General features: G+C 42.0%; 1 protein-coding gene across 21 annotated transcripts in view; it reads right to left on the reverse strand.

Annotated features, from left to right (window-relative positions):
- mub (poly(rC)-binding protein mub) overlaps positions 1-27,115 on the reverse strand; it is a 55,738-nt gene that overhangs the window by 7,246 nt on the left and 21,377 nt on the right. For 3 of the 21 annotated variants that reach the window (XM_070215787.1, XM_017157881.2, XM_017157888.3), the window contains exons 2-10: positions 18,034-18,606; positions 10,354-10,410; positions 10,172-10,288; positions 9,987-10,080; positions 9,760-9,923; positions 9,479-9,598; positions 6,621-6,761; positions 3,773-4,197; positions 78-2,570 (exon numbers count right to left, since the gene is read on the reverse strand). In XM_070215787.1, the coding sequence (XP_070071888.1) occupies positions 1,952-2,570; positions 3,773-4,197; positions 6,621-6,761; positions 9,479-9,598; positions 9,760-9,923; positions 9,987-10,080; positions 10,172-10,288; positions 10,354-10,410; positions 18,034-18,132 (1,836 nt within the window). In that variant the 5' untranslated portion in view covers positions 18,133-18,606 and the 3' untranslated portion in view covers positions 78-1,951. Of the gene's footprint in view, positions 1-77; positions 2,571-3,772; positions 4,198-6,620; positions 6,762-9,478; positions 9,599-9,759; positions 9,924-9,986; positions 10,081-10,171; positions 10,289-10,353; positions 10,411-18,033; positions 18,607-27,115 lie in introns of those variants that run through there. The other 18 variants (XM_070215788.1, XM_017157921.3, XM_017157914.3 and 15 more) reach the window with 18 other exon arrangements.

Here is a 27,115-nt window from a genome sequence, read left to right on the forward strand (position 1 = left end):
TGCTTTAAGACTTCCCCCTTTCACCGGCAATTCGCTTCCCCCGACTAAGAATGATTATGGGGCACCCCTTCTGCGTTCATTTTAGTATTCATTTTTCACTTTATTACAAACTCATGTGTTTTCCATCATGTTTTCATTGCATATAAATAGTTTTGCTTTGTTTCTGTCGCTATTGCTGTTCCTTCTGCTGTTGTTGTTGCTCTACAGGTAAAGCCTTTTCTAGTTGTGTCTATTTTTTGTTAATGTCACTAGAAGTATTATTATTATTCAATGTAAGATTTTCATATTATTACGATACTCCTTTACGTTTTTAACTACCTTGTGTTAATGAGCCATAATAAGTATGTTCGCATATATGTATGTATGTACGGGTATGTGGGTATGTATGTATGTAGATGCATGTATGAATAGTTAGGAATATAATTTGGTTATAAAATCGTAAGCCCGCTTAGCTTAATGTGTTACATCATTTGCCTTAAAACTACTGGTAAATATAATAAAAAGAAAATCATATATAGTTCCTTTAGAATAGCTACAATAATTTCATGTACTTTAGGGTAGAGAAAATTTAATTTCCAAATACTTTTCAACATTATTTTCGACCAATTCAAAAGTTGTTTGGTTACAAATAATAACAAAAATTTACAATTGCATAATAAATACAAAAGGGGGATTGGGAAAACTGGTAAAACTAACAAATAAAATTCTATAAACAATTGAAGACTTAAAGTCTAATACATGATAACGTTTTCTTCAATTTCATTCAAATCTTTCTCCTCCTATTGAACATATGCCATGAATATGTTTCTCTGACCGCCATTTCCTGGCGGTTTCATTACTTTTCTCAGTGTGCTTGTTTTTCTATTCAAATAGTTGGTTTTTGTACGCTCATTGCGTGGATTGCGTCAATTAGAGCGAATTGGTCCATAAAGGTCGTTGATCCCCTCCGCTCAGAGCTCGAATCTCATCGCTCCCCTTTCGGCTGTGGGGCTCAACGCATTGGAATTTCTTCTTTGTAAACTTCTTATAGAAGGTTCTTTTATTTCATATTCTCTTTCACTTTTCTCTGATGCTGCTACTGTTCTCGACAAATGGCTTTCGGGTCTTTATGCTTAATGTTTAAATATAATCGTATATATGTAGAGGGAAAAAATACGTTTAGTGCTTACAGTCTAAGAGAGTATAATGGATTATAAGATATTGGAGCGTGTTTTATGTTACAATGAATGGATTGGGGAAAGATTGTTGGCTGTTGAGGATAAATTTATGCTCGGTACCTGCTCTATATCGATATTCGGTATTCGATTCCGATAAACGCGATCTAATCTAATCTAAAGCTTCGAAGAACGATACTAGGGGATGCGTTAAAATTTGGCAAATTCTGTAATGTACGATACATTTCAATGTACCCATGTATATATGTTAGTAGGCATTTATCAAAAGTTTGGGGTCCAAAATCTATAGCGCCCACTAGGGTCCTTGGTCACTTGGTCAAAATATCTCGATCGGGCCATACACAGATGACCCTGTCCTTATATATTCGATACACAATATTGTTTAAGTGCTTGATTTGCGATTCTGATCGATTAGATTAATTAAATCTCTAGCTGCCCTAAACGGCCGATCTAAGTGTGACTGCTTATTGTTGCTGGTTAGTTTGTTTGTTGTTTTTCAAAAACATTGATAAATATAGCATAGGGTCTTGTCTATCAATTACTTGGATACTGTGCTTTAACTATATGTAAAAATTGTCTTGAAACTTCGAATACGAATCTGAATACAATATGAATATGATCGTAGCCTATACGCATACCACACGAATTTTATACAATTTAGCTGGTTCTTCAAGAATCTAAAGTCTAAAGCTTTCGCAACGCTATCATGGAAATCCTATAAAACTAAGCGACTATAACTCCACTGCTCTCCGGCTGATGCAGCTGCAGCCCTAATCCTAGTAAGGATTGAACTTGTTGCGCGGCTTTTCCGCTTCGCCGCCGGTCTCCGTCTGGTGCTGCCGGAACCTGGAGGTGGCATAGTGGCCCTTGGCGCGGTTCACGCCAGTCGTCTGCACCGGCGGTCCGCCCGGAGTGCCGCCGGCTCCGTTGTTGCTGCCCAGCGTGGTCAGGTTGAGCAGATCGAGGGCGCTCAGGTTGGACAGGGCGCTCAGGGCTCCCGGCTTGGTCAGCAGCTGCAGGGCCGAGGCCAGGGGGCTGGACAGGGCGGCGGCCGCTGCCGGGTTCACTGCGACTGTTCCGTTTGTTGTCTGGCCGCCATTGGCACTGGTGTATCCGGTGGCAGAGAGGCCATTGCCATTGCTGCCACCGCCGTTGGCAGAGGCAGAGGCATTGCCATTGGCGACCCCGGTGGCTCCTGCTGCGGCACCCGCTCCCACGACTCCTGTGCCGCCGGCGAGGGCCACCGTCGGGATGGCTCCGTTCGTGCCCGCGGCCGGAGCTGCTGCCCCGGCGACTGCAGCCACTCCGGCAGCAGCAGCTCCGGGAGCTGCGGCAGCTCCTCCGTTCTGCTGGGCCTGGGCCTGCTCCAGGAGATTGGCCTTCTGCAGCTCAACACTGTGGACGAGGTTCGGTTAGGGTAGATAGAAAGAGAGAGAGAAAGAAAGGAACAAATTGGGATATTGTTGGTATTTGTTTCGGTTTCGGTTTCTTTTTTTGCTTTTCGACAGGTGATAGGTATTTTCAAAACATTTGGTTCTTTTTCGATTTTGTGGAATTGAGTTGGTTTTATTTGATCTTTTCTCGATTCTTTTCGTGTTTTGTTATGCAAAAGGTTAAGGAGGTTTTGTGTGGAGGAACGGTTCGGAGTTCGGAGATCGGAATTCGGAGTTGACGGAGAGAGAGATAAAGAAGAAGAGCTTTTTCAGCGATTTGGGGGGGTTTTTGGTGGGAGAGCGGCGTTCAAATTTTGGATGGTAGGAGTAGAAAACTTTTGGTGAGCTTTTCGCTTTTTATGGGGAGGCATGGACCGAAAGAGTTTGTTTGATTTGAAAAGGAGGATGAACTAGGTGGTGGGATTCGGCTGGGTCGGTTTGTTTATTGGACGGGGAGAGTGAGGTTTTGGATCGTTTTGGAGTTGAACTGCAGTTTGAAGTACCAATTGGATCAGGTCCAGTTTTTCGTTTCATTTTGTTTGTCATTTTCAGTTGTGTGAAAAGTGTGCGATGCGTAGAATAATTCGGTGCTGGCCTGGCCTCATCATCCTCATAATCATCCGCCTCCTGCTCATCCTCGGATTCGGCCGGGGCCTGCTGAACTTTTATATAATACATGGTTGGTAAGACTAGATGCTAGGTTTATACAGTTAGATATTTATAGTTTTCTATTAGCTAGAACAGTTGGTTAGGCTAGCGTTCGATGCGAACTACGATCTAGGGGTGTGAGGGTGGAAAATTATACGATTTGTGGTGCTAGTTTTGGCATTGCCGGGCTTACGACTTACAGGCTAGGTCATGTGTGTGGCTTAGGCTACGTACGGATCGTGTTAATCCCTCCCGCTTCACCTTTTCACCCATCCAACCCACCCACCCACCTCCCTCGTCAAGGTCTGGACATTTGAACGCACCGCCACTCCGCGACTGAGAGTTGACCTACGACCTACGACGGACGACCGAAGACCTCCTTATACCTTCTTTCTTCTTTGTCAATTAGCAAGTCAATTCGACAAAATTGATGTTAGACAACAACACACAGGCAACAAACGCTCACGCATACAGAGAGACAGCTGATGAGAGGCTGGACAAGATCGGGGCACTCACCTCATATTGATTAAGTATTGGGCCAGAGCCACCGAGTCCGGATTGCCGCTGATGGTGATAGTCCGGTCGGTGTTGCCGCCCTCGCGCTCCTCGCAGTTGGAGATACGGATCATGGCGCCGGAGATCTGGCGGATCTCGGCGATCTTGGTGCCACCCTTGCCGATGATGCAGCCGATCAGGTCGTTCGAGACGGTCATCTCGTGCTGCTGCTGCTGGGCTCGGTTCGCGGGATTGGCTGTACGCAGTTGCGACCCGGCCAGGGCAGCCAAGGCTGCTGGGGCAGAGCCTAGATTAGATTGGAAATCTGTCTGGCATCTGGCCGCAGAAGCGCTCAACTCACCTGTGTGGTTGATGCCCCCAGTGCTGGCCGGATTCATCCCAGCCAGGCCTAAGGCAGCCAGACTGGCCAGCGGGTTCTTGGCCACCTGTTCGCAGAGCGGGACGAGAGAACGAAAGGCATTAGATTGGATTAGATTCAGGTTTCACCGTCTTCCTTGGGCTTCAGGGGCTTCGTGGGTTAAGGTGTGTGTGTATGTATACAGTTGGGTTAGTTATCATCTATTTATCTGGGGGGCTGGGTCTGTTTTCGGGGGAGGGGAGAGATCACAAGATCACAACACAACGCGCGTCAACTTCCAGTAACAGGTAACGCAGATGGAACATAACAAAGGGGAAGGATTGGAACGGAAACGGAAACAGGAGTAGAAACGGAAACGGAAACGCAAAAGCACCAAAACAAATAGTTACAATAACAGAATGCAATAGGCAAAAGCAAACGGGATTCAAGATTATACTCCATCTTCAGCTCTTTTAACATACACCATCGAGTGAATTGTGGTGGGGATCGTAGTTCGCTTTGTACATGAGCCAGGGGTTCGGCAATGAGTGTGTGTAAGTATTTTTGTGCAGTGTAAGCTGATGTGTTTCCGCTGTCGAACGTTTTAATTGTGTGTGTTTTTTTGGTTTACTGAGTTGATAAGTTACAAGTTGACTTTACAAAATATATAGGTACAGAGATGGATGGACAGAGGTAGAGAGAGAAAGTTGACACATTGAATAGATTTACAAGGGATACACCTAGGGGAAAGCTTAAGCTTGAGCTCTTCTCAAATAACTAACTTAATCCTGCATTATAATATCTTTGATGTTTTTACATGACTTTAAATGCTTTTCTAAGTGATTTCCCTTTTAATATTTTCCTAAATCTGGGTTAGGTTGTCCTTCCTTGAACCAAAATTCAATTCATTCTCAAGTCTTTTTTTGTTTCTCTTTTCACCAATAACACCTACAGCAAATAACATACACACACTGACACGCACGTACGTATACGTGCATGTAAACTAGGACTCGAAAGGGTGAAGAAATGGGGGTGACTTTGGGGGTTGGGAGATGGGGTCTATGCACGCGCTCTATAAATTAATCAAATCAAATGCAACACTTGCAAATATGTTTCGAATAATTGCATCTGAATGCAGCTAAGGGGGGAAAGGGAAATGGTGGCAGATGATACACTAGAAAGGAGCGCACAAAAAAAAGGGTTCGAGAAAATCTCATATAAATCATACAATATTGAAATGCTTTGTGTGCTTTTATTTCTGTGTGCATATGTGAGTGGGCGATGCATCTCGGTGTTTGTGTGTCTGGGTGGGGGTTGCATAACTTTGTGTTTGTGTGAGAGCTTAGGAAACAAGAACTGAAATATTTATCAAAATGCAATACGAAATTCAAATGAAACAAATAAAACATGCGCTATGGAAATATTTTATGACCCAAAAATGAATTGCAACTCAATAAAAAGTTCAGTGACAGAGACAGAGGGGAGCGGATAGGGGAAAACTACAATGGATTATCTAGGAAAAACTGTCATAAAAACTTGTGTGTGTTGGCATATTAACAAACACTTCTTGCCAAGCACACACAACACATACATAGGGCAAAAACACACAGATACAGATAGAAAACAAGTTGAAACAATTTTCCAAAACTACGGAAAACTTTAGCATTAGTTAGAAAAGTGGAGGGGGGAACCATAAAGTCATTTTTCGATGACTTTTGGCTGGGATGAAGGGTTTTCTTTGGTCCTTGGATTCCAAGTCCCCTCGGTCTGATTTTTAGTGTGACTTCGGCCAACGACTTTGTGGCGGCAACGACTTCAGGGAACTGGACTTGGACCAGGAGCTGCAGTTGGCCCAATGGTAATGTCATTGAAATGCCGCCATCGGTTGCGCCGTCGGGGAATCGTAAAAGAAATGCCAAAGGTAGTAAACTGGGTATACAAGCTACAAAAACCGGAACTTGGGGCTACTAAGGAGGTGGCTACGGCGGGTAGAAATACAACAGCAACATACGAACACAACTATTTACACTCAGAAAAAAATATTTTTGGTTACACCGATAAAAAAGTTGGTTTCGCCGGATCTAGGAGCTTTGAAAGTTGTTTTGTATGATATCATAAATTATAAAAACTTCTATTTCTTTATAATGGTGTTAAAATAAACTGTATTTTAATTTAACAAATAAGAAGCACAGTGTACTTTTATAAAATTATCTAACAACCCCAAATGGGTTAAGATTGTTCCTATACAAATTTCATCGATAATTTCCTAAAACTTAGAAAGTTTTGGAGTGAACTGTACATTTTTTTCTGAGTGCTTTATGGAGGTATTCTTGATAGTGCAGGCAGGTGTTGGGGGAGGGAGCGGTACGTCATCATGCTCTGCCTGGCGGAGTCGGATACTGGGGCATGTTGCGTTTGAATATATAGGTTAAACGAGTACAGTTTCTTTCAAGAGTCTGGAGGATATATTCGTGTTCTTGAACCGAATTGCATCGATAGCTAAAAACTCACATCGGGCATTTGCTGTAGGTGATGGTGGTGTGCTGGTATCGCTCCTTGTAAATGTGCCCCCTTTAACAAAGGATCCGCCAAGCCTGAGATACCAGCATGTAGACCGCCGGTAGCCAGGGCAAGTGGAAATACTGGACAGGTCTACGTTCGATTGATTGATTGATTGATCATTACAGTTGTGTGTGTTTGGTGTGCGTGTGTGGAGTTACAATTTTGTTGTAGTGTTTTTTTTTTTTTGCGATTCAAAATATATGGCCAAGGAAGAAAGAAAAGTAGAAGAACGAAAATTGTATACCACGAATAAATGTCTTTCAGAGCAAGTTGATTAAGATCTTAACTTTGTAGTTGCTATGGAGAGATGTAAGCTTATCAGATACATGTTTAAATATAGACGTATCGCTAGAGAAACTCTTGGAGAAAGCTTTTGAGACGTGTGTGCAAGTTTCTGGTGTGAAGGCGGGGATTCTCAACGGGGTTCGTTGCATCGCAGAACAAAGTTTAAATGATACCGGGAGGATGACATACTAAAAACAAACGATGACATCTAAGAGGAGGGAGAGAGAAGAATGGGGCGGTTTCAGGGCTCAAGGGAACAAGGGTTTTCAGGGGCATACAACATCATGGAGGATTCTTAGAATGTAGGACTAATGCCGACAGATTAGCGCAAGTGGAGATACAGTTGCCAAAAGACTGGACTGCCATGGAAAAATAATAACACATTGGGTACTCTAAGATCAGGATAACTTTGTATAGAAACACATTTTTACCGCAACTCAAAAAGTTAGCCCTGAAAACTGTACCCATTGCGAGCAAAATTGACAACTGTGGGGGTTTTACGTACTACACGCTGCATTAGGCTAACGAATTGTAAACCACACCGACAATAACGAGACCGGGAAGTGGAGAGTGAGAGAGAGAGAGCGATTTGCGGGAGAGAGACAGAGAGAGATAGATCGCAATGGATGGTAGAACTAGTTTTTGATTTATTAAATTTTTTCTGGACATTAATTGAATTTGATGCGACAACAAAAACTTGGTCTGTTTTAGTTTTGAGAAACTTTTATTTTTCGTTGGGGCAATGGCTGGCGAGGGGGGCTCTGAAGGGCGGAGAACTGAACTGAACTTTACTGTGCTGTACTGTACTGTACTGTACTGGACTGACTGTACTGGGGCTGAATTGAATTGGACTGAATAGATTTTGTTTGCTGTTTGTTTTGGCTGTTGTTTGCTGTTTCCTGTGGTTCTGTTAGAGGCAAAAATTCAATTTTGGTATAGGACTTTTAACAGAGTTATAAACAATATTTATTGATACGGATAGAGAGAGTGGTGAGGAAGTATTTGGTGAGTGTGAGATGTGAGGGCCCGTCAGGATGGTATTGGAGCAGTCTGCTGTTGTTATAATTGCTAATTGCATTGTTGTTCTGGTGAAAACGCATCTAAATGTGTCAGTTGACTTTTTATTTATTTATGTGGTGGGCTTCGTTGATTGGATTTATCCGTTGAACAGAAAGCTAAATTTTAATGATGGACTGTACTACATAATAATCAGGAAAGTTTTCGAGAGAACGCAGGACGTTGGCAAATAAGTGTATATAATAATATATAGTTTCGAAATATTCAATATTCGATACGATACGATTAGTTTAGCTGGCACTCAAGTAGGAGTTTAATATTTTGTGGGTCTTGTTGTGTGTCGAGGTATTTGATTAATAGATGTTTACTTTTGGGCTGGATAGATATGATGGATATATGTATGTAGATGGGTTTGGAGAGAGAGGTGGACTAGTGTAGCTTGAACATACTTCTTCACAAACGCTGCCAGCGAGCCCTCTTCAGAACAGAACTTAGAGACACAGAGAGACTGAGCAGAGAGTGAAGAGAGAGAGTTCTAGCCCCCGCTCCCAGCGAGCCTTTTTTCACACGAACTCACTCGCCTCGCCTCGCCACGCCTTCAACACTTTTCTCTGAGGCGGAAGAAACCCAACGATTCTCCCCTCAGGATGCTGCGGATTCGATTCTCGGAGATCGAAGATTCCCGGAGACTCTCGCAGTGAGACAGAGACAGGTGCCGGGGCAGACTGAGAGAGAGACCGATCGCGCACGCACTCTCCTCGCAGCCACACGCTCTTAACCTGAGAGAAGAGAGTGCAAAAGAAACTAAAAACAAAACAAAAATACATATTTAAAGTTTATTTAAAAATTGTTTCGTTAATTATTATCGTCGATTCGATGGCTGTAAAGTTTGTTAACACATTAGTTCACTGATCGGGGTCACCACTTGGACTTGAAAATAGATGAATCTCATGGGTACGACGATAGGGAGCGGTAATCGGTATCGGTTTCGGAATCGGTAACGGTAACGGTGATCGGTACAGTAGATTGAGAGGTTGGGTTCAGAAAGGTCAAAAACGGGTCACAAATCTTAGGAGGGTCTTCTCTGGACAGCTACCGGGGTCTCCAAGTGAAGAGTTTACGGAGAAAGAGGGGAAGGACTCGTGGACTGTGTCGCAAATTATAATCGGGGTCTATAGAAACGAGCAGGGGGAGCTGGATATTCGGCAGAAACACAAGATATAGACAGAGAAATAGAGTGACATGAACTGAAGAAATATTAAGAGGATAAACAGAAAGTGAAGACGCGCAATAACCAAAAAGATAGTTGGGCTAGTTCGGGGCAAAATCAGATAGATACAATATTGTTTAGCTGGGCTTATGTGGGGTCGGTTAAGATAGAGACAGAGCGAGAGATATAGCTGCAGTGGCTGGCAATAGAGTACACAACACTGTTCACTGATCTTAACAACACGTTTAGCCTGGTTTTCTGGGTAAGAAATCGACCAGACGCTCCGCCTACATACCTCTTGTGTGGGCACTGCGTAGTTTCCTTGAATGGTAAAGGCCTGTCCATTGGCCAGGATGACAGGACCAGTAACCTGCGGTTTTGGTCGGTACGGGATGGTAGCACCGCGTGGCGGGGACTGTTGAAAAAAAAAAATAAATATTTAGTCCAGCCTGATGCAACGGGATACAAACAAACTTTTCCAACTTGATTAAGTTTAATATAAATTTAATACTATTAAAAATATAAAGCTTTCAGCTAAGTTAGATAAGTTTTCCAGGATAATAGGCAGAGACTCACCTCCAACATGACAAGACATATCTGATAGATGCACTGGGTGATCTGCTCGGCACTGCCGCTCAAGGTAACCGCTCGCTCTGTCGAATTGGGCAGCATCTCACTAGCCACCTGGATGGAGCAGCCCGTGGTCTGGCGAATTTCCTTGATCTTCGATCCACTCTTGCCTGCGCCCAGTGTGAATAAATAGCATTAGTATTGAAGACTCTCGATATCTGCAATCGACTTACCAATTAACGATCCACATTGACTGGCGGGCACAATCAATCGAATGGGTATTTGAGTTTTGCCAACTTTGCCTACATCATTGAACTGCGAGCACCACTGAAACGGGTCAGAAGTTAGTAATGTGAACCGGAGAGGTTTGGGTCTTGGGGATTACTATAGGGACTTCCCGGTTGTACCGCACACATACCTCTTCGAACTTCTTTGTAATGAGCGTAAATGCCGAAAAGATTGCGTTAGTTGTACCAGACACAGTCACAATACGTTCCGGGCATGACCCATCCGAAATGTTGATTTTGGCACCAGACTGAGGAGGAATAGCAGAATTAGCTGGTGGGTTCTCAGTATGCTTTTGGGAATGAGTGGGCTTACCTCTTCACGAAATCTGTTGACAATTTCACCCTTTTTACCAATAATACTACCAACTTCCTGCAAAGAAACAAAGTACAGAAAATATCGTTAGTCTTTTAGTTGGAAAACATGATGCAAAGTAACTTTTAAATGCTCTTAAGATGTATCTTGTTCGTGGCCATCAACTTGCCACCCTCTACGGACATCGAAAACACTTTAAGCGAATTTCGTTTTTTCTTTTGCCTGACACTGTCAGAGACGATGCTCAAATTCGATTAAATATTAAGTGATATTATGCCGGAGCATACAGTAGAGAGAGGCATCGTGTGTGTGTAACTACTTTTGCATATTTAATTGCCACAAAAAGCAATTCACACGCGCCACACCCCGCATCACCCACAGTGGCAACCAAAAAACCCATACCCATACCCAGATCCAAGCCCGAAGCGAACCCATTTCCCTTTCACAGTCAGTCGCCTGTCGCCGCTGCGAACTGTCGCACGTAATGAAATTTGCGGCCAGCGCGTTTTACGCGTTTTAATTGATTGTAAATATCAGCACTGCCACAGCCAGTAACTGAGTTTAAAACGGAAAACCATTGCGAAAAATGAAAGCGGAGAGCATAAAGGCAGGAACTACAAAGTGGGAATGGTGAAGAGGTCTCCAGCCATTGTTTTACCTCACGCTTTTGATCCCCACCTAGCGGGGTAATCAATATATCAATCAATTTCAATAAGGGACTTTTTCATCCATCATTAAGATAAAAGCTTAATGCATTGCTCTGCATTATAATTAAATTAAATAAAGAAGAGCTTGTAATCTAAATGTAGATATTCAAATACAGGTAATGATTTTACAGGCCCCATAAATATCTCAATTTAAATGTTTTTTCGGAAATAAATATTCATAACTTAGTTTTTAGTTTATGGTATTTTTTGTCTCAAAAACATTTACTCTCTAAGGATGGCCATCTTAATTTCTATATATTTTTTTGCTACCCCACTTAGATTTCAAACAATTTATTTGGATTTATTTATTTTAACATGAAAATGTTGCCACTCGGAGCCATTCAATTTTCTGGCCATAAACCATAGAACAACCTTCGCAAATCCAAAGTGCAGCAATCCATTGTGCCAGACGAAGAGAGCGCACCCAGAGCCCAACAAATACATCTTGGTGCGGGCAGCTTGCCAGACAAAATGCAAACTGGGCAAAACAATGTGCGAGGAAAATCTGCCCTCCTCCCCTGACAGTATCCGAATTTTTATGCGGTGCTTGCATTCTGGCCACTCTTTGCCTGAATATTTATGCCCACGAGAGCGCAATAGCTGCAGGCCAGTTTATTCGGCTGCCTAGATATTTATTGTACACAAATGTCATAGCGAATTGGCATAATTATTGGCGTAATTATCGTTGAACGGCAGCGACCCCAACTCAGATGCGTTTTTACGCCTGTCTGCACTCATAGACGAATTTCTCGACAACCAGTGTAATTTATAGAACAACTTTGCTGCCACAGACTTGGACAGATATAAATTGTATCTGCGTAAGTGGTATCTAAGTGTAGCGCGGCCCAGAGAGTACGCACTTTCGGGTCCCTCATAACCATTCAGGTTGATGGCTGCTCATCAGCGCCTAGGCCTCATCATCATTAATAATGTGGCCAAAAGCGGCACTGATGTCCACCCCGATTCCCTCCAACAGCCCGCTGCTTCCATTCAATTATCTCGCTGCGACTGCGAGCCAGTTCGGTTCCGTTCAGAAGTTTGCGCAATTTGCATAAATCGGATCTATCTGCCTGACATTGCTCGATCCCCCGCCGTTTCATTACAGTGAATCGAGCGAAAATCGGGACTTTCACTTGATTGCATTGATTTGGCCTTTGCCCACTTTACCCACCCATTCCCAATCCCAATCCCCTGCTGTTTTCCCTGCCGGCAATTAAATTCACAGCATTCCTCCGCACAACTCCTGCAACAATGAACAATCGCATTTGGCATTTTCGCATTTTCCGATTTCCACATGCGTGCGATTTTCGTATGCAAAAAACACTTTGCGGTCCAGCTGGAACATTTTCGACTGCCTTTTGTTGAATGTTTTGGGTTTGGTCCGGTCCACACAGCTTGTTCGGTTTGGATTGCTTGCATAAAATATGCATAGGAAAAGTTGACATGCAGGCGGCCGCTTCAGAATGCCAACATTCCGTTCTGTGGTCAGGAAATAAGTTCTGATTGTTCGTTGTTATTGATTTCGCTTTGTTTTCCACAAGGGATTATTGCAAGTCGGTTGGCCCTTTGTAAATATAAGCCTTGAAATAACAATGTAGGGTGAGAAAAATGGAATAGGACTGAAACGAATGTTATTCAAAAAATGTTACTTAGAACCAGTATGAAAACAGTTGGCAGGAGTATGGGTAAATCTAAATAGGATTTTGTAAATCAAATCTATTGAGAATATATAAGCAAACCTACATAAAAATATCAAATAATGATATCATACCATTTTAAACTTTGACTATCCCCTGGTTGCATAATCATGAAATATAGATCAGCAAACACATCTTAAAGTGCTTGTGCACTTCTCTTTGTATTTTCCCACACAATATCCAGCCAAGCGCAAAATTTGGCTAGTTCCATTTATCACTATAAGACGAAACATGGACTGCTCTGAAGATTATGGCAATAACAATGGCCATCAGAGGAAAAAAAAGCAAACAATAACTGAAAACGCATTAAAGTTGAGGTCCAAAGAATGGACAACGCTAATTGTGGGCCACAACAAAAGCAACTGAATGGGGAAGTTGGGGAAAAGAGTTTTTGATGTTAGTGGAGCAGACAGTAAAAAGACGGAGAAAAGAGAAAAGAAAACAAACGCGGCTTCAGCTTTGCCTTTGGCTTTGGCTTCAGCTCAGACAACAACCCAAAAAAGTTCGAGTAGCATGACTTGTTTCATGTTTTTCCCCTTTTCCGATCTTTTGCGGATTTTGGTTTTAATGTGTGGCGGCGTTGAAAATTGTACAAAAATAAATGAATTGCAGCAACAAAGAAAACAGCAGCCGCACTAACAACACCATCAGCAGCAAAAAATCTCTGACAGCAATTGCAAAACCGTGAGAACCATTTATGGGAGCTGCTCGGCAAAGGAAAAATGCAAGAAAAACTTGCAACAAATGTTGGAAAATGCAATCTGACAAAGGGGCGGGGGGGTGCTCACATATGGCCTGCTGTGGCACACATGTGCCGCCCCTCCTCCTCCTCCTCCTCCGCCCCTGCCCCATCCCATCGAATAAATCATGCAGCGCATTTGTCGCCCTGCAAACTTTTTATTTCGTATTTTTGGCCGTTGTGTTGCTGGCAGGCGAAACGCAAAAAATTGTACAATTAAATTATTTACAATTTGCCAGGGCCAGATGCAGGACAGGGCCATGCCACGCAGCAAGTGGCAAATTTTTAATTTGATTAAATAACGAAAACAACGCACGGACGAATGAGAAATGTCTCCTGCAGGCGAAGGGGCACTGAAATGCACTCTGGCGGGAAATGCTGGCATGGGATTCTAAGTAATTGAATTGGAAAAACATAAACCAACTAATAAGCACTAAAAACGTCATCGGAAATATTAGGCTAGGTGCATTGCCACCCCTTAAATCCATTACACAAGCATGCCCTACAGTCGGACGCTTCGAAAAATAGTTAATTAAAATTAGACAACTGCTTGGGAAATGTGGCAGACTGCGATGAAAATTCGCATAAAGGTGCCGTCGTCGGCGTCGTGCAATTTCACTAATTAAAAATGCATGATTCAAAAATAAGAACAACTGCAACAAATATCTCTGTCTACTGCCCTGACAATTCTAGGCGAGAGAGCAACCCACATTTTGGTTTCTTTTCTATGCAATTTGCGGATGGCTGCCAAGAAATAAAAAGGTGAACAGAAAAAACTCAACTGCGGGGCCCAAAACAAAGGAAAAAGGTGTTTTTTTTGTGCGCACTCTATCGCTCGATTGCATGGCAAAGTTGTTTGTTTTTCCCCCGTTTCTGTTTTCATTTTTCATAAATTAATTAACTGCATCACGACTTTGGACGCGGCTGCAACTGTGACTTTGTGACTCTGACTCAGACCCAGGGAGCGAATGCGACTTTCGGCATGAAACTAATAAGCTAAAGTTAATTAGAGACGCAGGAAAATATCAAAAATACTTGGGTAACAATGACTATTTGGCTTTGGCGATGGCCTTGCACCACTCCCTGCCAGCTCGTAACATGTCGTTGACTGTATCCACCGAAAGAGATTTTTTATTTAATATTCCATTACTGAATAATTGCAATTACGATCGGCTTGCAGATTTATGCGATGATGAGTCGGATTAATCACACAGCAATTGAGTTATTTGCACATTCAATATTATTAAACTCCTCTTGATTTTTATACCCTAGCAGAGGGCTTAATGATTTCAGTCGGAAGTTTGCAACGCACTAAAGGCGACATTTACGACCCCTAAAAAGTATTTAAATTCTTTATCAGCATCACTAGACGAGTCGATCTTTTCCGTCCGGCCTTCCACAATAAATACCTAAATTATTTTCATTGCAACGCGATGTCTTTAACCACTTGATATTTTAAAATTTACTAAACCTATCCCAACTTTACATTAGTTAATTCTCATCTCAACCTACCTCAAACCAGTTCTCACTCTTTAGAGACAATTAAACAACACCGATACGGATGTCGAGATTTGTGTTTAATTCAATTTTATGCCAACTCAGTTGACAGTAGTTGGCTGTTTATTTGCCGCTGCTGACGTTTCTCTTTTCTTGCTCGCCACATGATTTGCATTGGGCTTCAAATTTATTCACATCTGCGCGCTGTTGAAAAATCGCATAAATCATGCTAATCTATAACTATCGATCAAAAGACCAACAACAACAAACGACAGCCTTAGTCCGTCGGCGCCGTACAAAAGTGTCTTGGGAATTTATTGCCGAATCCTTGCGTTCGCAAGAAAAAGAAAATCCCAGAAAATGTGCAGAATTTGCATTTACACAATATTTATTCCTGCACAGACGCCTTTCTCGCTGACATATTGTGCTAAAGCCAAAAAGTGCGCAATTATTCATGAGATCCGTGATCGGCGGCGGGAATCCGCACCAGGTAGCCATATCTCTGCTAGAAAGACACTTCCCCATCGGCACCCCTTCTCCATTTTGGCTTAATTTTGATTTCTTTGTCTATTTGGTCCCTATATGTGCCATAAATTGTCGCGTCTAAACATATTTCTGGCCTTTTTGCCAATTTTCAACTACACATCATGTAAAGAGCCCCCACCGCTCGCCTCGTTGCACTGGCTTGTCGCCTTATCTGCACCTGTCCCGGCCTTTCAATTGCTTGTGGTTTAAAAATAATATTCAACAACGACCAAATTTATAATTAAATCGATGCCTGGGCAAATCTGAAGCTGCAAATCGGCTTTTTCTGTCGCCAATAGGCGGGAATAAGGCTAAAAAGATAAATGACAGCTTTGCCAGTCCAACACGTGCTCGGAAGTCGAAGCCTCACCAGCTCCCCATCTGCTGGCTAACATCTCTCAAGTGGCAAGCCTCTCATCGCATCGCATCTTAACTCAACTCGAGAAGCAACAACGACGCTGCGGATTTGCGTGACAGCCTTTTCTGGTTTGTTGTTGGCGGCTAATGTCGTTGAATAATAGTTTTTAATGGCTGTTGACTGTTATTAAATAAATAAGCAGCTATTTAGTGTCGGTTTTTTATCTCTTTGTTTAATGCCGCTTTTATCTTGACTACTTCGGCTGCCGTGAATCACTGTCTGAAATAAAGAGGCTGCAGTTCAATGGAAAACAATATCTTTGCTGGGTTAAAGTGGTTGGGGAGGTAATGGAAGTGACGGCTATTGAAAAACGGTTAGCTAATAATTTATTCAGTCTAGAAAGGCCCCAATCATTATTTAATTCCCAAAATCATACATCGATTAAAGATGATTGCACATATTTAAATGAATCTATTATTCCTTTTTTTGAGAAAAATTTCTGTATTTAGTTCAAATTTAACTGCCTCGGGGTGTTTGTGCTGGTAAATTGCTATCAAAACATTTCTCCTGATTAAAGCCGCACACAATACGCTCCTGTCCTCGATTTGTGGTTAATTCTGTGCAGGCAAATATTTAATATTTAATTTTTTATATGCCATCTTTTTGCGACTGGTTTAACCCGTTGTCCCGCAGGCTGATTTGCTATGCTATATAAGCCGCTGGTGCTACCTGTCAGTTGCCCTATACACCATTTACATACAATATGAATGTATGTACGACTTTTGTTATTGTACGCAATGAAAACAATTTATAAATTGGTGTATTTTATTTGTTTTTGTTTTTTATTACTCATATCTGGGAGCAGTAATGATTGTTTAATAGCCGATGCCTTGCTTCGTCTCATTTTTATGGCCCTGTATTTATATCTCTACGTACTCATATTATTATGAACGGCAGTCCACATAGTGACAAATCGCACCGGGAGTGTGCGTGAGGAGACCAAAATATATAGCCGCAAAAATTAATCAAAACAAGTTCCATTTATGCCAATCGAAAGGTATTGGGTTTTTTTTTACAAATTTTGATAATAAATCGATTAGTTCAGGAAACAAGAAGGTTAAAGTAAAAAATTTAATTTATTAAATGTAAGCTACACTCAAAAAAAAACTTGGTAAAATCAACTGTAATAATTGTCAAACAGGCCCCAACCAGCAAAATTGTCAATTCTACTAAGTAAATAGTTATTCCACAACAACAAAACACACACAATTAGCAAAGACACACACCCAAAGCAAAAACAAAATACACGTAACTATTTTAATAGTTACGTAACTATCTTTGTTGGTCAATTTTACCAAGCAAATTTTTTTGTGTGTAACAAAGTGTACTGATCTCTAAAATTTATCAATTGTTTACCATAATAGTCAGTCGAATGGTACGAAATTGGTTGCAACTCTAATAAAAATTTTATTTCTAAAATCAACTTTACCGTAGCGTGTCGAATACATTAATTTAAGTCTATTTATTTCGAGAAATGTAAAATAATTTTTCCTCAAAAAACATAACTTTTGTTCGTCACTATTTTTTACATCGTTCGGAGTGGTTTTTGCTTGATTCATATACAGACATATTCTTTGACTCCCCTGCAACTTCCTCTCACTGCGCCATTTCATTTACCTTAAATGCGATGGAATAATGCGTGACGTGGCGCGTATTTAATTTTAATTTGCATACAAAATGCACGCGTTAATTTGTAATTTTTTTCATTAATGTTTGCTCTGGCCATTTTGCTTTTTGTTTGCCGTCTCATTCTGCGCCCCCATCCTCGTTATTGATTTTTTTGCGAATTGAAAAAAGAGGTCTATAAATATTTAAGATGTCAGAACTCAATGGTGTGCATAAAAGCGTTCACATTTTAATAGACAATTACAATCGATCCAAAGTGGGTGGGGTCGTAAAGAGGGATCCCTTGAGGGAATGACTTTTATCAGATCTGTCCTCGTTTTTCCCAAAGTAATTTTCATAGTGTCTCTGACAAAGTTAGGATCACCAATTGAGAAAACCCGATTTTTGTACGTCTTCTTTAAATTTTGTGATTCTTCACTTAATGTTCTATATTCCTAATTGTAACGATTTAATATATGTTTTCCAACTTACCTTTCCTTGCATAATCAGCCTTATTGTGAGTGTCACCGATGGATCCTCGTGTTTAATGGACGCACCGCCCGCACTGCTGCTCGTGTTATTGTCTTCCATGGTATCTATTTTGCTGCCTTTGTCTGAACTCGGTTTAGATGAAAATGTATCTGGATCTGACCGTACTCAGCGGTCTGTATCGCAGCAGTGGTTTTGTCTGTCTTTTTCTGGGCTCTCTTTCCGGTTATGTGTGTGGGTTTTGTAAATATAACTTTGCTATATATCAATCATAAATGACCGATAAACGTACTATACATATAGAGATTTTGGCTACTTTGCTTGCGGTATTGTATGCTTTTCTAGATAAAATTAAATTGGTGGTGTCTTTTGCTAGTCGTACTACGTTGTTGGCTTAAGCTCGCTGCGTTCTCCTTGCTGCTCGTATCTTCAGTGTTTTTTATTCAAATGCAACAAATAATCACGGCTATGAAAATATTTCCTTCTGCCTTGAGAGTTTTCGTAAATTTATTGTTGAGCAAAAATACTGTTGCTTAGCTGATTCATTTAGAGATGTATATTTATTGGGTGCCTAAGCTGCAAAGAGAAAGAGAAATGAAATAAAAATGGTTAGTTTGACGTGCATAAATCATTTCAAAATGCATTCATAAAATTTAATTTGCCATTTAAAAATGTTTAATTTTCCACTCGGCCCAATAAATCATGAAATTAGCCAAATTAGTTTTATGCACAAAGTGCCAGCAATGCATTTAATCACATTCCCATGCAGAGTTCACGACTTCCGGCACTTTTGGCCGAGCTGAAGAGCAACAATGGGGACGAGATGGGGGTCCCAACCGGACTCGTTCATCATCCACATTCTGCTGGCAGAGAGTTGGCCCCTGTCCTGGGCCTGTTTGTAATTTTGATATGAAATTCTTCTTTCCCATATTTTTTGTGATTTTTTTTTTTGAACCTGCGCCAAGTTTTTCCGCATATTCCAAACGCTGCGGCTCACATGTGTATGTACTCGTGAATATATCTGTACATATAATATTGATGTACTGCCGCTGTTGTTGCTGGGACATTTCTTACGCTTGAAATCACTTCATATGCAATTTAGTACAGATACTCGTACACATTTTTCGCTGCCTCCTTCCCAGCCTCCTTGCCTCAAATTCCCAGCATAACTCGATGTACCCCGTGTACATATGCATGTGTACGGATATGTACGAGTGTTGCCGGCAGCATCAGCATCAGGCAAAAATCATTCCCGGGGGGCACAAGAAATATTTGCGCAGCGACCAACGCGATGACTACCAAAAGCTTCCTGTCATTTCCCTCGGCTCCACACCCTACCCTTCCCCCTGCCCATCGGGGATTCTTGATGGCAGAGTTGTTTATGAAATTATGCGCACTAATTCCCCATGTAACGGTGGCTCAGCTCACCTAGACAGAAAAAGCCAGAAAACGGGAGGAATACTATTCTGAAGCTTAGACTCTCCACCAAAAATGCGCATAATTTGTCTGAATCTGCTGCACTTAACATTTGACAGGATAACAGGCAAAAAAAATAAAAACCTGGGCCATGGCCACTCCTAATTTGAATGTCCTGGTGAGGCGGACAGAGGTTACTCTCCTCCTATTCGAGAGGCCAGCAGAAGCAGAGAAAGTGGTGATTAATGGCAGCCAACTACGATGCTGTCTATGCAAATTGAAGAGCCGTCAAAGCATAGTTATCCACAGACCAGACCAAAGAATCTAATAGTTCTTAAATATTTAAATTATTCCGGTACTGCAGTAGGCAAGTCATAAAAAAAATGCTTACCCTTTATCCGAACTAAGTTTAAAGCTTAAACGGACCTAACAAATGGAATCTTTATCGCATTTTCAATGGAATCTTGTCGGAACTTTTTGTCAGGAAGCAAGTGGTGTGGTCCTTTAAATCAAAATTGTCATGAATGTATAATTACAGGACTTATATTCTCAGAACCCTTTCACCGGCTTTTACCATCTGCCCGCATCAAAGATGAAAGTAAATTAGAAATTACATTTCTAGCCTCATCCTGGTCTGCCCACGTGAATATCCCATTCCCTAACTGGGCTGGAAATATGTAAATTGCACCTACAGGTATGACAATGGAGCCACCATTGGAAGCCAGTCAGTTTCTTCTCTCCTCCCATTCCGACCGCCGAAGCAACCCATGTTAATATCTATTGCTCGGCACTGGGGAACGCCCGCAGCGATGTCTTAAGGTTGCACACCGGGGAATACCGCAGTTGAAGGTCGGAGACGGATGCCGCGGAGGAGGAGGACGAGGAGGAGTTACCCAGCAGGAGCTGGCAGGACAACAATGACAGTTCTGGTTGCACACAATAGGGGATTGTGTAAGGAAAGGACCGAACGGGAAGGGGGAAGCAAGTGTCCGAGCCGAGTGCAATAAAATAATAAGTTCCGTTGCAAGAAATGTGCATTCTTCGCATTGCCCAGACAGGATGAGCGGAGAAAAATGAAGATGTCTCACCAGAGCTCCTTCCTTTCGGCTCATCCTACTCCTTCTTTCGCTTCCGAGCTTCAACTCATTATCAATCATACGCACTTTCTGACAGACAACCCTGGCTGCGTCTCCGACTTCTTTCCTACTTTTTAATGACTTTTCCTTGGCGGAGCAGGAGGAGCAGGAGCAGCAGGCAGTACTAGCATAACTAGTTTTCTTTTAATTAACTCGACATATAAATGCCAATGTCTGTAATGGCAGCCAAACCAGTTTGCTTTCTAATTTTCTTTGGCTTTCCACACGCACACACTGAGGACGGCGGAGATGGGAACTCTGGCTGGGTGAAAAGATTTCTAATTTCCTGAGAGAGAGAAAAACAAAGCCACAAATCACAAAGAATCTGCTCATCCATCCTCTGCCATTCTTTCCTTTGCCAAGCCAACTTCATCAAAGTTGGCAAATAGGAGTAACCCAGACATAAACTACGTTCTCAAACTCATTTACATACTCAGCCATTTCAATTCAATTCAAAATTCTGGCAGAGCGGTACAGCAACTTATGGTTTAATATAGCGAAGCAACAAAAAGCGTAGTCTACTTCGGAGCTCCCATAACTGGAAGATCTCTCCTAGGCACCTTTCGGCAAGTTTTTCAATTCAATTTTGGGCCATCTCAGAAAAAAAAGAAAACAAATACACAGACACAATAAATGCTAAATGCTGAACGTGACACACACATGCCTCAAAAGTGCTGTCATGTGTTCAGCGATGAGTTGGAGAAAGGGAGACGAGCGACTTTGTTGACGCCGTTGACTTTATACGTCAATTTCATCGCCGTCGTGAGGAGTTTTCGTTCCGTTTATGGCAGCCAAGGGAAAATGAGAGAAGGCACTTCGGCTGGGGCTCCAAACAAACATCAACGGCAGGCGGAGGAGGCTGCAGCAAGGAGGCTTTGGCTTTCACCCCGGCTGTCTTTTCTAGTCACCGGCCTCGGCTCCCATGTCAAGTTGTCGTTGCCGACGACGGCGCTGTTGTGGCAAAGTCAACCGCATCATCATCATCGTCGCCGCCGTCATCTGCCTTTAACAACATTTTCGTTACACTGCTCACCTTGGCTGTTGCTGGAATTTTCGCATCTCTGCGAAAAAGTATGGCTTGCCAGGTTTTTCTACCTATTTTGGCATTACCTAAAGAAGAAAAGGAACTCTTTTCAATAGATAACATTTTTCGTACTATATTCCAGTATTCCAATAAAAATATTATTCAGCTTTTCGATCTCAACAAGACAAGGCTAAACTCGTTCATCTGAAAACTCTGCAAAAACTCCTTTATATAGAATTAATTTTTCAAATTAATTATGCACATGTGCAGCTGTCCTAGCAAAGGGGCTGGAGTTGTGGGCGGGGCGCCATATCTCTCTGAAGGTAGAGTAGCCCGAGGGCTGCGACAGCAAAGAGAAAACTCATTAAATTGCATAATTATGTGTACACACACGGCCTGTAGCCTGTACCACCCAGCACATACAAAAACTTGTGTCGTCTCTTGTAATAATATTAATATTAATAACGCAAAATACTCGAGCAAACTTGCGAGTTGAAAGTGGTCAAGGGTTTTTGGATTGCTCGACATTCTAGGGCTCGAGTTCTGGGTCTCTCGCTTTGGTCCCTCGGCTGCACTTAATAACATTTCGGCCATGATTCCAGCTTCTCGTCAGGTCGTCATAACTTGATTTATGATGCGGTGACTGCCACTCACACACAGTCCCAGAGAACTTTAAAAGATTTCCCACTTGAAGGGTTTCCTCTTGGAAAGCTCGTTGCTTTTCCCTGCCCTCCTCAAAGAGGTATTTCTCTAACGTTTTTCCTTCCTTTTGCCGCCGCAAGTGTTGCAGAAATATTTAATTACCCGAGAACAGAGTTTAGGGGAAAATTATAGCATACTTATGTGGATTCGACACGGACATTCGGAAAGGGTGGAGCCAACGAGCACTGCCATATTAATTTGTGTCAAATAAGTAAAACGCAATTAAACGCACATGTCATCGCGTGGGCAAATGGCCAATAACCATGCAGAGAAATGGGGGGAACACGGGTAGAAAGGGGGCGGCAGCACACAGCATCCGTTGCCACACAATCGATACACAAACAAAGCGCCCCCGCCCTGCAATAACAACTATAACCATAACCAGAAAGCAAACGAATTGCCCGGGAATCCCTTAATATGATGACCTATTAAAATTACTATATGCCATAACCACAGACCTCTATCCCCCGCACACAAGGCAAAGCAATCTTGTTCTATGCCTATTACAGCATATTTCTATATGTATTGTATAGTTTTCCATTTCAGCACGAGCAGGATTCTCCTCCGACCCTCTATTAATGGTAAAATGATATTCTCCGCCAGTCAGTCCGCCATGATAAAGCAATTATTGGCCATCAACGGGGAGCAGCCATCGGATCCAAAAAGCTAGCAATGAGTACGTGAGTCGTGAGTGGGTTATGACTTTGATTGTCACGTGGCTGTCACTTCCACTCTCGGAAATCCCCCAATTTAATTTCCAATTACTTTGGCTTATGACCGGTCCCTTTACAATCTGTTGCCTAAGCTTCCCTTCATGTTGGGTAAGGGATTTGCATATTTAGGAGGGACAGCTCCTCACGTCAATTCCCTTTTAATGACTAAAACTAAACTGCCGGATTAATAAATAAATCAGTGCGAGTAAATTAAACATTTCTATTTAGAGTGCCTAAAGTGCATTCCAAGTAGGAGACGACTTTTCAAAAAGGTTGTCACAGGAGACTTGAATTTAGATTTGATTAGCTCAAATACAAAAGCTGACTCCGGAGGTTATATCCTTTGTCTGAACAAGGCTCTCCAAATATTTGTGTTCCCATTTTTAGGGGCCTTCTTTGGTCATGTTTTTGACCCGGTCATCAGTTTGGGACAGTCTAATTAAATGTCACTTCGCATTGCCTGACATTTAAGTATCAAAATATTTTGCATGTGCCAGTGCGTTTGCTTCTGGCTATGTCATATATATCATCGTTTTGTCTTTCCCTTTGACAAAGCACATGTCCACATCGCCGTCATCATCATCCACACGAGGATGGATGATAAAGGATGCTGGGCAGAATGAAAAAGTATAACATGCTGAAGGAAAAACCTGTGCCAACATTTTTGTCACTCTTGTCATTGTTTGTTGCATTGTCTCTCTGTGTATCATCCAACCCCACTTCTTCATTCGTGTATCTGAGTGTGTGGTTGTGACATAATCCTTAATCCTTCTACTTTATTGTGCATTTACATTTCCATTCCGCCAGTCGGTCCAAATCATTTCGAGCTCCAGCCCCTCTTTTCGACATTAAAATACCCCTGGCAGCTCTTTGTTGTGGCTGCCCCGGCCATACGCACAGTGTCAGCAAAAAGTTCACCAACAGTCTGCTCGGCATCCTGATAATAACTTTAATGAGGCCACTCACTGCAGCCGAATTGTCCGCAATTCATGTTTATAATTTGACTTTTCGGACGGATTTAGTGCGGTTCAACGTTTCGGGGGTAGTAAACTGACAACTATTTGCGATTTAAAAGCTTGTGTGCAGAAATGAAGGAATGCTTACTAAGGGAGTTTTTTTTCAAAAGGGGTAATTAATCTCTGAATGTAATGAGGTTTTGCGAACAGTAGTCGCTGGCAACTGTATAAATATTACATTTTTTGAATTGAATATGTTTGATTGGAATAGCTGTGCCACATAAAATTATGCAATATAGTTTTTAACAGAAAATGGCGGAGAAGTTGAAAAATGCATTACCAAATCTTTAATCTTTTTTATTTAATTTTCCCTACATTTAATACCGAATGTTTTTGAAACTAGCTGTGTGATTGGTGTCAGGTTTTTGCACATTAAAAGGTTTTTTGATATGTAGGTATCCCAAGCTAGAATGTCATCGACTCCCCTGACGGCATTCCAAAGGATTTTTCATTAAGTTTTCCTACCGATTCCCATTTACCTCCTCCGATTCCGCACCTTTGACCCTGTGAAAAATTACCCATTTCCGCTCCCCTCCCTGCCTTGGCTCCCCATTTATTTGCCCTAACGCGGTCAATCACACGATGTTTGCCATGGCTTTCTGCAAATTATCTGCGCTGTTCCGTTCCGTTCCGTTGTTGCTGGTTGTCGCCTGCGAGGCACTAAGTATCTGCCAGATACATTTTCTTTGGCTGCAGATTTACGCTCTGCACCCTGCACTAATTACAAATTGCACTGTGTATGCCCCCTGCGCGTCTTCCTTTTTCTTTTCTGTAGTGCAACGAATTCTCGCGTCTCATAAATTAAGTAGGCCACCCATAGACAAGTGAGTACAGACGCCACCTAGCTTCTGCTGCAGCTCAGCGGGCTTAGGTCCAAGATGGAGGCGCATCTTTATTAACGCCGACGACGTCAACGGGGCGAAACATTACAAATGTTGCCACGCAAAAAAAAAAAAAAAAAAGCAAAGAGGCAACACACGCACAGAGAAACATATGGACTTGCACCTGTGTGGCATGTACACCTGTCTTGAGACATCGTCATCGTCTGCTTGAAGAAATCTTATTAAAAACAAGAGGAGAAAAACTAGAAAAATAGGGAGAAAAAAACAACAACCGACTGAAAATATGGCCCAGGCGATGTTTGTTTCTATCTTTGTTTGTTTTGTTGTTGCAGTAGCGGAAGGCACCGTTGCAAGTCGCATAAATTACATGGACCCCCCTACCTCTCACCCCGTTTGCACCTCTCTTCAGGGGGCATTCGCCTTTTTAGCACCCAAAGATGATTATGCCAAAGCATGAAATGCGATTTGGCGTGCCATCATCATCATTATCTTTCATCTTCATCATCATCGCCAGACATCAGCCATCAAAGGCGGCGTTAATTTCTTCAACAAGATTTGTTTCCCATTGAATACAACAAAGTTCTTGAGCTATCTGTATATAGGTGAAGTATAATGGAGATAGAATTCAAGTTGGCAAAAAATAGACAACAATTTAAATTCCCATTAATGAGGATAAGTACGTTCAAATTGTTGGTATCTAGAAAATGTTTAGGAAAATTATAATTACAAAAAATATAAAAGAACTTGATCTCGCACAGAATTAATCACTGAATGATTGGCTTACAAGACTTAATACTCCCTTTCAATTGTATACAAATTGGAGTTCGATTGAAATGTTATCATGTTGCAATGCCACCACAAGTAACCCTCTAGTAATCTCAAGTCTGGGATTTCAAGCCAAAATCAATTAAAGCCAAGAGGAAACCCCTCCAGGCTGTGCCATTAATTAGCTAATTGAATATAACTGACCGATCTCGTTATCCTGGCGCTAATTAGAAGCGAAGCACTGGCACAGGATGTTGCAGCTGAAGTCTCTGCAGCCTGCAGCAAGTTCGTTGCAACAACAGTGGGGAATTGCGAAAATATTTTGGGAACTCGAAAAGTCCAACTCTTGGCATCTCAATACCCTTCCCTCTCCGTCGGTCTCCCTCCTCTTTGACCCACCTACACCTTTGGTTTCAAACATTTTGTCGGTCAAATGTCATCGGGATACTCCCTGAGAGGCGTGGCCGATTTCAAATTTTTCGACTGGTATTAGCTTACATGGTAGCTGACGTAAAAGTTGGGCGTTGGGTTGATGATTGGGGGTAGCGAGCGAACGAGAGCTTTTCGTTCTCGGCTTTTATGCAACAGTGCACTTCGAAAAGTATCTGACAGTGCAAGTCTAAGCCACACACACTGGGTGCCTAGTATGGTTTCGCAACAACAACAAGAACAGCAACAGCAACTAGAACATGAACCCAGTCAGCATATGAAAGTCGCTTTAAAAGGCATTAAAATTCATTTAGGTTGCCCCCCCAACCACCATCACCACCCACCCACACAAAAAGCCCCGGGGAACGGGCTGGGAAAAGGATGAGGTTGCCGCATCGATATTGAAATTTATGCTACAGATTTAACTAATAATGCAGTTAAATCCTGTCAGACCAGACCAACTTAGAAGCGAAGCTGTAAGTAAAGCAATCACACGCTTCATAAGCCAAGGCAGACGCGACTTTGTGCCCCAGGGGGTGGTGGGTAGGAGATGGGAGGTTGGCCTGACTGGTTTAGCGGAGGGAAAGGGAAAAAGAGGTGTGGGGGTACAACAAACACAATTGAATAAGCGAGGCAATCAATCAAAATACAAAATCTATTAAGGAGCAGGAAGACGCAGACATTCGCCCCGAAGGAAGTTTCCGATGTCAAAAACAGTGGGGCAAAACAGGAAATATATAGAACTCAAAAAGTTACAAAAACTTTAACTTATAAGGTTTATTAAAAAAATATATTTTAGAGCTCAAACGTAAAATAATAAAATTTAGTTTGGAAATAATTTAAATTTAATTTTAAAACTTGACCATAAATATTTATCACTGGTTATTTTAGTCCACGATAATATCCGACTCCAACTAACTTAGAGCCCTAATGAGCTTTGCAGGGAACAGCACTCAATTCCAATTATAAAGCGTTAGAAAATCTCTTCCGTTCATTTTGATCGAACGTCGGGGCTAATTTAAAAATGTTACAGCGCCAAGTA

Source organism: Drosophila takahashii, chromosome 3L (assembly GCF_030179915.1).
Source record: "Drosophila takahashii strain IR98-3 E-12201 chromosome 3L, DtakHiC1v2, whole genome shotgun sequence".
Taxonomy (NCBI): domain Eukaryota; kingdom Metazoa; phylum Arthropoda; class Insecta; order Diptera; family Drosophilidae; genus Drosophila; species Drosophila takahashii.